This window comes from Pinus tabuliformis, chromosome 5_2 (genome assembly GCF_031772625.1).
Source record: "Pinus tabuliformis cultivar Carrire ecotype Pingquan chromosome 5_2, CPIR1, whole genome shotgun sequence".
Classification (NCBI taxonomy): domain Eukaryota; kingdom Viridiplantae; phylum Streptophyta; class Pinopsida; order Pinales; family Pinaceae; genus Pinus; species Pinus tabuliformis.
Genome location: NC_142306.1, coordinates 619,334,117 through 619,346,150, shown reverse-complemented (window position 1 = coordinate 619,346,150; position 12,034 = coordinate 619,334,117). Strand labels below are relative to the sequence as shown.

At 33.6% G+C, this 12,034-nt stretch overlaps 1 protein-coding gene across 2 annotated transcripts in view; it reads right to left on the bottom strand.

Annotated features, from left to right (window-relative positions):
- Positions 1–8,579, bottom strand: part of LOC149160557 (ubiquitin carboxyl-terminal hydrolase 16-like) — a 151,791-nt gene extending 143,212 nt beyond the window's left edge. Inside the window, exon 1 of one of the 2 annotated variants that reach the window (XM_089436728.1) lies at positions 8,052–8,579. In XM_089436728.1, the coding sequence (XP_089292854.1) occupies positions 8,052–8,317 (266 nt within the window). In that variant the 5' untranslated portion in view covers positions 8,318–8,579. The remainder of the gene's footprint in view (positions 1–8,051) is intronic. The other variant, XM_089436727.1, reaches the window with a different exon arrangement.
- Positions 8,580–12,034: the final 3,455 nt, after the last annotated feature.

Here is a 12,034-nt window from a genome sequence, read left to right as displayed (position 1 = left end):
TCAAGGCAAGTCATCTGTGGCCTTTGTGACCTCCAGTGCGATGGACTTTCCCTCCAAGGTTTTCGAGGCTCATTTGATGCACGGAAGCACTGCCAGATGACCTTGTGCTTTGTTTGGCGGTTCTCCTCAGATTTCCGATTTAGGTTTCTATTAGTTTTGGGTGATTGTTTTGGTTCGGCCTGCCCGGCTGACTGTTGAACTTTCGCAGGGCGGGTGTGGCTCCTTGTAAATTATATATATTTGGCTTAGTTTAATAGAAGGTCCGAAAAAAAATAAAATAAATAAATAAATCATTTTTTTAATTTCATTGAACCATCATTTTAAAGTCGTTCTTTGTACAATATAATGTTGTGTAATATTCATGCATAATCTTTAGATATTTGTGTAGTGGTTTTTGTTATTAAGCTTTGCAGAAAAACAATCCAAAAATAAAATCTTTGAAAATAGCTCACGAAGGTAAGTGATATATTTACCATTAGTTACTTCCTACCGTAATTTAAGCAAGTCTTTTTATAAAAATTGATAGGAATAAGATGTAAATAAATATATTTATCTAGAATTACTTCCCACCATTATTTTTGTTTTCATCAAGGCTTTTGTAGGAGTAACACTGTAAATGTGTAGATTTGCTAGTGGTTACTACCCACCAAAGTTTATGCAAGTCTTTGTGCCTAAGCAAGCAATTAATTTATCCACTTCACTTCCCAATTTATTAGTTCATATCAAAGCAAAATTATAAGATTCTATACCACTATTAATTTAGCATTGACGAATATCAATTATAATTTGTTATGCAAAATTTTCCCCTCATCTTAAATAAAAATAAATAAATTACCCTACAACACTGGTTTCTGAAAAACAAACATTTAAAAAAAACCACAAATTACTCAAACATTTCTGAAAAATAAACATTTATAAAAAAAAAACCACATTACTCAAACTAGTATTAATGAAATGTCAACATTAGTAATCACCATCAATAAATCATCCATTTCAATATCTGCCAATTCTTTCAATTCAGCTGTTTATAACCGAATCATCTTGGATATAAAAATTATCAAAAATATTAACGTTAAACCACCCAAAACATTCAAAAGAAAAGGGCGGAAAGAATTTCAAATGCCCGTCCGATCCATATGAAGAACAATGCGACCACGGATAGACAATTCTCTAAAATCCTAGAAAAAAAATCATTAGACATTCCTTCCAAAGATCTCATCAATTAATATTTTGTGCGACATAAAAAAGGAATAAAACAATAACCGATGACGAAAGCAGACCCTCAAGCCCCAGACCTCCAATCAGGGCCCACCCAAGTTTGCTGAGGTGTATCCATCTCGAGATAAAGATATTTATTATATATATAGAAGTAATTACAATTTATTAAAATCTATAAAATTTATCTTAACCACAGATTTAATATAAATAGGGAGGGATCATATAGTGTAAATTTATTTTAAGTGAAAAAAATGATGTGTACATTTTTATTATTTATTGGATTTATGGGTATTGAGTCATCTTATTAACACACATTAAACTGGTTTTTTTATTATTAATATATTTTTAAATATATGTCAATATCAATTCATATTAAAATATTTTACTCATAACTCACATTGGATATTTTATTCTATATAACATTAAAACATTTTCTTATTAACATTTTTTTCCTATATAGATATTAATTCATATTAAAATATTTTACTCATAACTCACATTGGATATTTTATTCTATATAACATTAAAACATTTTCTTATTAACATTTTTTTCCTATATAGATATTAATGAAGGTTATATCACCATGTTAAAATATTTTTGAAAAGTATAAAGTTTAAACATCTTACTCACTTATTTTTTTCACTTCTAATTACTTCACCTAAAATTATATTAGGTCATATGGACAACTAATTAAATATGCATAACATATTTTTTATTTTTATTTTATTTTTATTATGGCGGGCATTGTTTTTCTATTTGGAGAATATTTTATTTTTATTTTAAGAGGGACAGACATACTTACACATCGTCTTCACACTGTGCTATAGAAGAAGCCTCTCCACTCAAAAATCTATCTAATAATTTCAAAATCAGTTTGTACATAAGAATAATAGTTTGAAAACCAGAGAAGATAAAGTTTGTATATGGCAATTAATTCAAAATCAGAGGGAGTAGAGTTTGTACATAAAAATAATAGTTTGAAAACCAAAAGATAAAATTTGTACATGGCAATAAATTAATATTGGCATGTTGTAATGTGCTAGAGGGGTAGGCTTTCCTTTGAGTGACACCAATCTCTGGACATCTAGACCCTTGCCAAGTCACAAGTTACTGTGAATATTGGCTTACAGGCTGGTCACAAATTACTGTTAATATTGGCTTGAGAGCTGGTCGCAAGTTATTGTTAGTATTGGCTTGAGGTCTGGTCACAAGCTTCTGTTAATATTGGCTTGTAGGTTGTCCATACTAGCTCCACCCAGTTTTATGGCTACAAGAATTATATACTTATCAAAAATTTGTAGTACATGCTAGAGAAGTTAATTAGTTTAGTTTAAGTGGTTAAGTAGAAAATTGTTCTCCTCCCAGGTTCAGTGTTGACTATTGATCTGGCCTTGAACCCTGAAAAATCTGGTGTACCATAAATACTATCTTCCCAATGAAGGGAAATAGTCAGTAAGCTTGTCTGAAATATATATATAAAAACTAAAAACTGGTAGATCAGCGAGAGTGGTTGAGTGCTTAAGTTTATATAAAAGTTTCAGGGTCAAATCCCCTGAGCTGAATGCTGAGCTGAATGCTTCTGTTGCATGTATCACCCCATGGATTTGATTTGAATACTTCTGTTGCATGTATCACCTCATCTTTGTGCCAAGTTAGACACCATAGTCAGCACTAATGAGTTTAGATAGGATATCATCCTCCAAATTCCAAAAAGTGACAGTAGGTTACCCACAAAGTCTTCCTTGGAAATAAAAAGAACCTGGTGGACTAGCTAGAGTGGTTGAGTGCTTAAATTCATACAAAAGTTTCAGGGTCCCCTGGGCTGAATGTTTTTGTTGCATGTATCACCTGCAACACCCCCATCACCCCATCTTTGTGCCAAGTTAGACACCATAGTCAGCACTAATGAGTTTAGACAGGATATCATCCTCCAAATTCCGAAAAGTGACAATAGGTTACCCACAAAGTCTTCCTTGGAAACAAAATGCCAACCAGTCACCGCCGCACTTAATGTATTAACTGCTCGGTATAGGCATCCAAAGCCAAAGTGTGCCTAATAATGAAGTATGGTGATTAACAGTAAAAACCAAAATATGTGTTTAGCTTCTATTTTTCAAGCACTCGAATTGTGCACAAGACTTTGCTATTCACAAAGCGTGAGGACTGAAACCGTAGATTATGTTCATTACGGAAATGAACAAGGCTCTGCAAGTACCTACATATGCTTAGGACTACCCTGAGTTCATTTTATATGGGTATTTCAGAAATAACCTGTTTCCTGTGGGATTTCAGAAAAAAATTATTCTTTGCCTTTCTTATGGTCGTCTATTTTTTCTTTGCTGACTGAAAAGAAAGAAATATAATCAAATGTGATAACAAAGTTAATGTTTTCGATTCAACTACAACTAAATGAAGAAATTAAGGGAAATTTGATCAAGGATTCAATGAAAAGATGTCACAATTTAGTTTAATTGTCACGATAATCAATCATTTCACTTACCGCATCCATCTCTATATTTGGAGGTCTACACAATTTAGAAGAGAATGACTTGTAATGTACTTGATATATAAAATATTTAGTTTTTAACATCATAGTTTTAGAATTTGGAATATAAGAGGTATAATAAAGGCAGGCCTTTAAGTTGTTTGTTTTGTATTTTTTTTAATGAGGAGAATAAATAAACCTATCACCGAAGAGACTTGAGATTAAACTAATAAAAATGCCGCTATAATAAATTAAATCCTTAAATTATCATAAACCCTATTTATGATAAATGGACCCTTTATAAAAGAACACCACCCCTCAGACTTGTATTAATAAAGCGGGGAATGTTTATTACATATTTGCGTATATCAGTGGCTTTTTTAGTCGTTCATAACCAAATCGTTACGGAAAAAAAAAAAAATTTTTTTTATCAAAAATACGAACGTTCAATTACCAGTCACATTGAAAAGTAAGACAAACCGCTAAGAGGAAAAAACTTCAAATGTACCTGTCAGATCCATACTAATATAATAATGCAACCAGGGTTAGACAATAAAGTCATAGTAAACTTTATTAACTTTATTTGCGATTGCCAAATAATAACGCAACCAGGGGTAGAAAATAAAGTCAGAGTAAACTTTATTAACTTTATTTGCGATTGCCAAAGCAGGATTTTAGCAATGATTATTAATTTAGTATTATAATATTTATAATGTTTAATGTTTGAAAAATAAATATTTTTTTTAATTATTAAAAATTTTTTTTCAAATTTGATTGAATTATTATTTGAAAGTTGTTTTTTTATTATATAATGTTGTGTATAATTGTTTCACATATTTTATGTCATAATTTATAGATATGGCTATAATATTCATGCATTTTTTTATTATTAAGCTTTGCAGAAAAATCATCAAAAATAAAATTCTTGAAAATAGTTTACGGAGGTAAGTATTGTATTTACTACTTCCTACCATAATTTAAGCAAGTCTTTTCATAAAAATTGATAGGAATAAAATGTAAATAAATATATTTATCTGGAATTACTTCCCATCATTATTTGTGTTTTCATCAAGGCTTTTGTAGGAGTAAAACTGTAAATGTGTAGATTTGCTAATGGTTACTACCCACCAAAGTTTATGCAAGTCTTTGTGCCTAAGCAAACAATTAATTTATCCACTTCACTTCCCAATTTATTAGCTCCTATCAAAGCAAAATTATAGATTCTATACCACTATTAATTTAGCATTGACCAATATCGATTATAATTTGTTATGCAAATTTTTCACATCTTAAATAAAAAAAAATAAATTACCCTACAACAATAATTTCTGAAAAACAAACATTTAAAAAAAACTACAACCTTACTCAAACATTTCTGAAAAACAACTTTTATAAAAAAAAACCACAACCTTACTCAAACTTGTATGAATGAAATGTCAACATTAGTGATCACCATCAATAAATCATCCATTTCAATATCTGCCAATTCTTTCAATTCAGCTGTTTATAACCGAATCATCTTGGATATAAAAATTATCAAAAATATTAACGTTAAACCACCCAAACATTGAAAAGAAAAGGGCGCAAAGAATTACAAATGCCCGTCCGATCCATACGAAGAACAATGCGACCACGGATAGACAATTCTCTAAATCCTAGAAAAAAATCATCAGACATTCCTTCCAAAGATCTCATCAATTAATATTTTGTGCGACATGAAAAAGGATTGAAACAATAACCGATGACGAAAGCAGACCCTCAAGCCCCCAGACCTCCAATCAGGGCCCACCCACGTTTGCTGAGGTGTATTTATTTCGAGAATAAAGACATTTCTTATAATTACAATTTATTAAAATTAATATAGATTTATTTTAAGTACAGAGCTAATATGCGTAGAGGGATCATATTTTTTTAAGTGTAAATTTATTTTAGAGTGGAGAAAACAATGTGTATATTTTTGTTGTTTATATTGTACTTTTGAATGTTATAAAAAAAATATGATATGGGTATTGAGTCGTTTTATTAACTCACATTAAACTGATTTTTTTTATTATTAATATATTTTTAAATATATGTCAATATCATTTCATATTAAAATATTTTATTCATAACTTATATTGGATATTTTATTCTATATAACATTAAAAAAAAAAAATTAACATTTTTTCTATATAGATATATATGAAGTTGATATCAGGTGTTAAAATATTTTTGAAAAGTATAAAGTTTAAACATCTTACTCACATATTTTTTTTCACTTCTAATTACTTTACCTAAAATTATATTAGATCATATGCACAACTAATTGAATATGCATAACATATTTTTTATTTTTATTTCATTTTTATTATGGCGGACATTGTTTTTTTATTTGGAGAATATTTTATTTTTATTTTAAGAGGGACAAACATACTTATTTGGAGAATATTTTATTTTTATTTTAAGAGGGACGGGCATACTTACACATAGTCTTCACATTCTATAGCTGGGACGGACATACTTACACATAGTCTTCACATACTTATTTGGAGGGACAGACATACTTATTTGGAGAATATTTTATTTTTATTTGGGATACTTACACATAGTCTTCACACTAGGCTATAGAATGAGCCTCTCGGCTCAAAAATCTATCAATAATTTCAAAATCAGTTTGTATATAGGGATAATAGTTTGAAAACCAGAGAAGATAAAGTTTGTATATGGCAATAAATTCGAAATCAGAGGGAGTAGAGTTTGTACATAAGAATAATAGTTTGAAAACCAAAGGATAAAATTTGTACATGGCAATAAATTAATATCGGCATGTTGTAATGTGCTAGAGGGGTAGGCTTTCCCTGGAGGGAGACCAATCTCTAGAGACAAGTTACTGTGAATATTGGCTTACGAGCTGGTCACAAATTACTGCTAATATTGGCTTGAGAACTGGTCGCAAGTTATTGTTAATATTGGCTTGAGGGCTGGTCACAAGCTTCTGTTAATATTGGCTTGTAGGTTGTCCATACTAACTCCACCCAGTTTTATGGCTACAAAAATTATATACTTATCAAAAGTTTGTAGTACAAGCTAGAGAAGTTAATTGGTTTAGTTTGAGTAGAAAATTGTTCTCCTCCTAGGTTCACTGTTGACTATTGATCTGGGCTTGAACCCTGAAAACTCTGGTGTACCATAGATATTATCTTCCAAATGAAGGGAAATAGTCAGTAAGCTTGTCTGAATATATATATATATATATATATATAAACTAAAAACTGGTGAACTAGCTAGAGTGGTTGAGTGCTTAAGTTCATATAAAAGTTTCGCTTATGTTGCATGTATCACCCCATCTTTGTGCCAAGTTAGACACCATAATCAGCACTAATGAGTTTAGACAGGATATCATCCTCCAAATTCCAAAAAGTGACAATAGGTTACCCACAAAGTCTTCTTTGGAAATAAAAAGACAACTAGTATATATATATATAAACCAGTATATATATATATATATATAAACCAGAACCTGGTGGACTAGCTAGAGTGGTTGAGTGCTTAATTTCATATAAAAGTGACAATAAGTTACCCACAAAGTTTTTTTTGGAAATAAAAAACAACTGGTATATATATATATATAAACCAGAACCCTGTAGACTAGCTAGAGTGGTTGAGTGCTTAAGTTCATATAAAAGTTTCAGGGTCCCTTGGGCTGAACGTTTTTGTTGCATGTATCACCTGCAACACCCCCCTCACCCCATCTTTGTGCCAAGTTAGACACCATAGTCAGCACTAATGAGTTTAGACAGGATATCATCCTCCAAATTCCAAAAAGTGACAGTAGGTTACCCACAAAGTCTTCCTTGGAAACAAAATGCCAACCAGCCACCGCTGCACTTAATGTATTAACTGCTCGGTATAGGCATCCAAAGCCAAAGTGTGCCTAATAATGAAGCATGCTGATTAACAGTAAAAACCAAAAGTGCCTAATAATGAAGCATGGTGATTAACAGTAAAAACCAAAATATATGTTTAGCTTCTATTTTTCAAGCACTCGAATTGTGCACAAGACTTTGCTATTCACACAGCATGAGGACTGAAACCGTAGATTATGTTCATTACGGAAATGAACAAGGCTCTGCAAGTACCTACATATGCTTAGGACTACCCTGAGTTCATTTTATATGGGTATTTCAGAAATAACCTGTCTCTTGTGGGATTTCAGAAAAATTTTAAACGGTTTTTACACGCTTCTAGCATCTCAGAAAAATTCAACAACACACATGCACATTCTGAACTGTTATAGAAACCCAATTAGATGCAACATAAACTGAATCTGCAATTTTGAAAAACGGTTGAAAGAGTTCAACAGCTAACCAGTATTTCACACCCTTGCACCTGGAACACCTTCTAGTGGTGGTACTGAAACAAACAGCACACTGGTTAAACCTTTGCCTGTCGAATGCAAGACCATAATCCCTTTGCTCAGCTTCAAGTCTACGAGCTTCTTCTTCTGCCACTAATAACAACTTCTTGATCTCGGCCTTCCTCGCTTCTGTGGATTTCCACTTCATGAACGCCATAAGAGTAACGAGAAGAACAGCCACCAAGGCCAGGACTAAGGGTGGGATTTCAGGGTGCATTATTTGCTATGAGCCTGCCTAACCTGCCCACAGAGAGCAGGCCGGTATTCAGACAAAACAATTGGTTGCACTTTGTGGGTTGTGGTTTGGTTTGTTAACTTAAGCCAAGAAATGTCAGCTACGGTCGTCAATCTTACTTATAATCTACATAGTCAACATGGTTTTCTGCAAAAACAAAAACAAAAAACATTGACTCTGCATCATACCCACATAACATGTGAACCAAGGGCAGGCCTTAAATGTAAGGTCATGCATGGGAGTGGGCACAAATGGGGTTCAGTGTTATAACGGTTTGAAAATATTTGGGTTGGACGATAGGAGCAGCTACTCATCGTGGCGTGGCCTGCGTTTATTGCTATAAGACTTCCAGTTCAGTTCGATATGGTGGAGAACCAGGCCCAAGGTAGTCTGTGCCACGTATGTTCTCCCACGTCAGCCTCTATGGTTGGCCTAACGGAAAGCAACAGCAAGGTCATTAATCGAAGTCCAGCTGAACGTCATTGGGGTGAGTGTGTGCTGAGTCAAACAGAATATGGAGCAGTAATCATGACTTATTTCAAATCATTTCTCCATATTCGGCCACTGCAACATGGCAGAACTGCTATTTAATGTACTCCGTAGCTGGGGCCTAAATGTTTTGTACCTTCCGCTTGAAATTGCTGAAGTTTCTGACAACTAGGTGGAAGTGGCAATGTTGCATGTGTTGTGTGCTATTTGGGTGGATGCGCTGAATGCACTGAGCATAAGGTTTTGCCGTAAATTGCAAGGGGGTGTTGCAATTGTGTTGGCTGATATTTGTGTGAATGCAGCGAATGCAATGAACATAAGGTTCTGACGTTGGTTGTGCCGTAATTTGCTTATTATAATGGTGGCGTAATTTGAAATCTTGTGAAGAATAAGAATGCGATCCATGTATATATACATTGTATATACACCCAATTCTGATACTGAAATTTAGCACCACTCATGGAGGTTCCAGATAAAAGGCTTACATGACATGATGACACGTCTCAAGAGTTTGATTCCCTTATAAGGAAACACATTGGGTGGCATTTACACAGTGTATATAGTTTTCAACAGGATGTGCTTCATATATACATTGTATATACAGCCCAATTCCACGTTCTATCAGTGGAGGCGACTTGCATATACACAGCGATCATCCGTACACGTATTTGGTGATTGTAATGGTAGTGTAATTTGAGATAGTGTGAAAAATAAAAAAATGCGCTCCGTTTATATATACATTGTATATGTACCATATTTGTGATACTGAAATCTAGCACCACTCGTGGATGTTCCCAGATAAAAGACTAACAAGACACGTCTCGAGAGTTTGATTCCCTTTCAGCCAAAAACATTGGGTGGCATTCACAGTGTATATAGTTTTTAACAGACTGTATGAAGACTGTACTTCATATATACATTGTATATACAGCCCAATTCGATGGTCTATCCGCGGACGCGGCTCGCATATACACAGTGACAATCAATCCGTACACGTTTGTGCAATCACATTTAGCGGCTCGTCGACCCGCCAAAACCGCTGTTTTTCCGAAATGCTCGGGAGATAAGCCCGAGCAGGCCACCCTTTAACCACAGGGAAAAAAGAACGTGCAGTACAAGTCGGAGTTAACGAGGAATATAGGGAGCTGTAAAAGAAGTCAAATCGGGAAGGTAATTTCTTGGAATCCTAACCACATCTGAAAATGATGGGTCAATAATGATTTTTAAAATAATTTGAAACCTCAGAAGTAATAATGATTTTCTTTGAATAATGAATTTCTGCCTGCCTTGGTTCATAGTTCTAGAGCCACCATTCTTGAATTTAATAATTTATCTGAACTTCTAATGCGGGAATGTTGGATTGAATGCTTCCACATTCTTGAATTTAATAATATATGTGAACTTCCAATGTGGGAATGTTGCATGGGATGCTTCCAAAGGGCATGTTTCCTAGGAAAGTAAACACATATATACATATGCATCGATAGATAAGACATGGATCATTATAGTTAGACAAATATTGTCATTGTGGTGCCTTGTCCCTATCTATTTCCTTTATTATCCATACCTTCTAGTTTGGTTTTTGGATGGTAGTACACCTTCTAGTGAGGTTTCTAGATGGAGGTACATTTATGGAAGAATTGTCCATGGATTAAGCCTTGTTTTTCTCACTCTTTTTTCAAATGCCACATTGCAAATGGTGGGGCTTTGCTTGATTGCACAAGTATAGGTCTTTCATGTCAATACTGTAAAGTTGTCCACTTTTGTCCTTTATATGTGAAAATAAATTGCAACGAATGGAGGTAATGGATCCAAACTAGAGTTCACTTCTTAAAGTTAGGGTTGGTTCACTTTTTGAAATTGGGGTTTCTTTTTAAATATCCATGAAGTCAAACAGTATCTTGATCCATGTAACATTGTAAAGTTGATTTGAAATAATAATGTGCCTTATGCAAGTTGCACAATTCTAATTTGCTTTCTATGGTATATAGCTTTAAGAAGGAAACAAAATTAGTACACAAATAGATATAAATGAGTTTATTATGAAAAAATCTTTGAAGTGTAGTAACTGAAGATTATTCTCTTAACTTGATAGTTTATTTACGACAAATAACGAATAAACTACACTGCAATTATTCACAAACAAAAAACATGTTGCGGAAATAAAAATATGGAACTAAAAAATATATGCACACACACAAAATAAAATGACATTATTATTTTGGACTAAATATCCTCGAAAAAAACCCCGAAAGGAAAACTGGTGTAGCAGATGAGAGTTTATTTTATTATGCAACAATTTGAGAATTATTACCACTGGTTTCCAACTAGCAAACCTCCAACAATATATGATCTCATCTAGCTAAATAAACTGGAGATACAAGATCTCACTTTACAACTCAAAATGGCCATGTACCACCCATGTCCCGACAACTTGCACTCCTTGGCAATTCGCACTGTCAAACTGAGAATGCACATTGCTCCTTAGAATCCACACGCATAGCCCCGAGTATGCCTCTAACTGAGATGTCTTACCTCCCTCTACCTTTGGAAAGAATTATCTTTGCCTTCTGGAGCTAGATCTGGCCTCCAACAACTGAACAAACCCTCTTCTGGCAACTCACACTGGGATTTCTAGCTATTCACACTAGTTGTAGCGACCCTCTCTGCAGATAATTCATCCTCCCTTCTCCTGTCTCTTCAACACTGGAAAATCACTGGGAATCTCTCTGGAATCCTGCTCTTCCCAAATCTCTATTGCCTCCTCTCTCTTATGCTCTTTCATTGGTTTGAATTGCACCCTCACTGAATACTACGAGTTAAGTGAGTTAAACTACCTTACTCACAACTGATCGCATTGATGTTATCCCCAATCCCTTCAACCTACTCTTATAATCTCTTGTTGAAGTCTCAAAAACCATGATTTAATCTTCATCAACGACTAAGATCAATTTGACTTCATCAATAGAAGCCTCTATAGCAATCTCGAAGATCCTTAATTAATTAACTTTATTTTACCACTTTTCCTAAGTTGTACTTGAGAAATATTTTAATTATGACAAACTAATTTAATTAAGGTGTTTCCCAAACTTATATCATAAAACCTTTTATGGGTTTTGGAGATCTCGTGTTCCCTAGCCTCTTAGCATCATTTGAGACTAGAACACCTATATGATGTTATCATATCCATAAAAAACTAGCATTCATAAC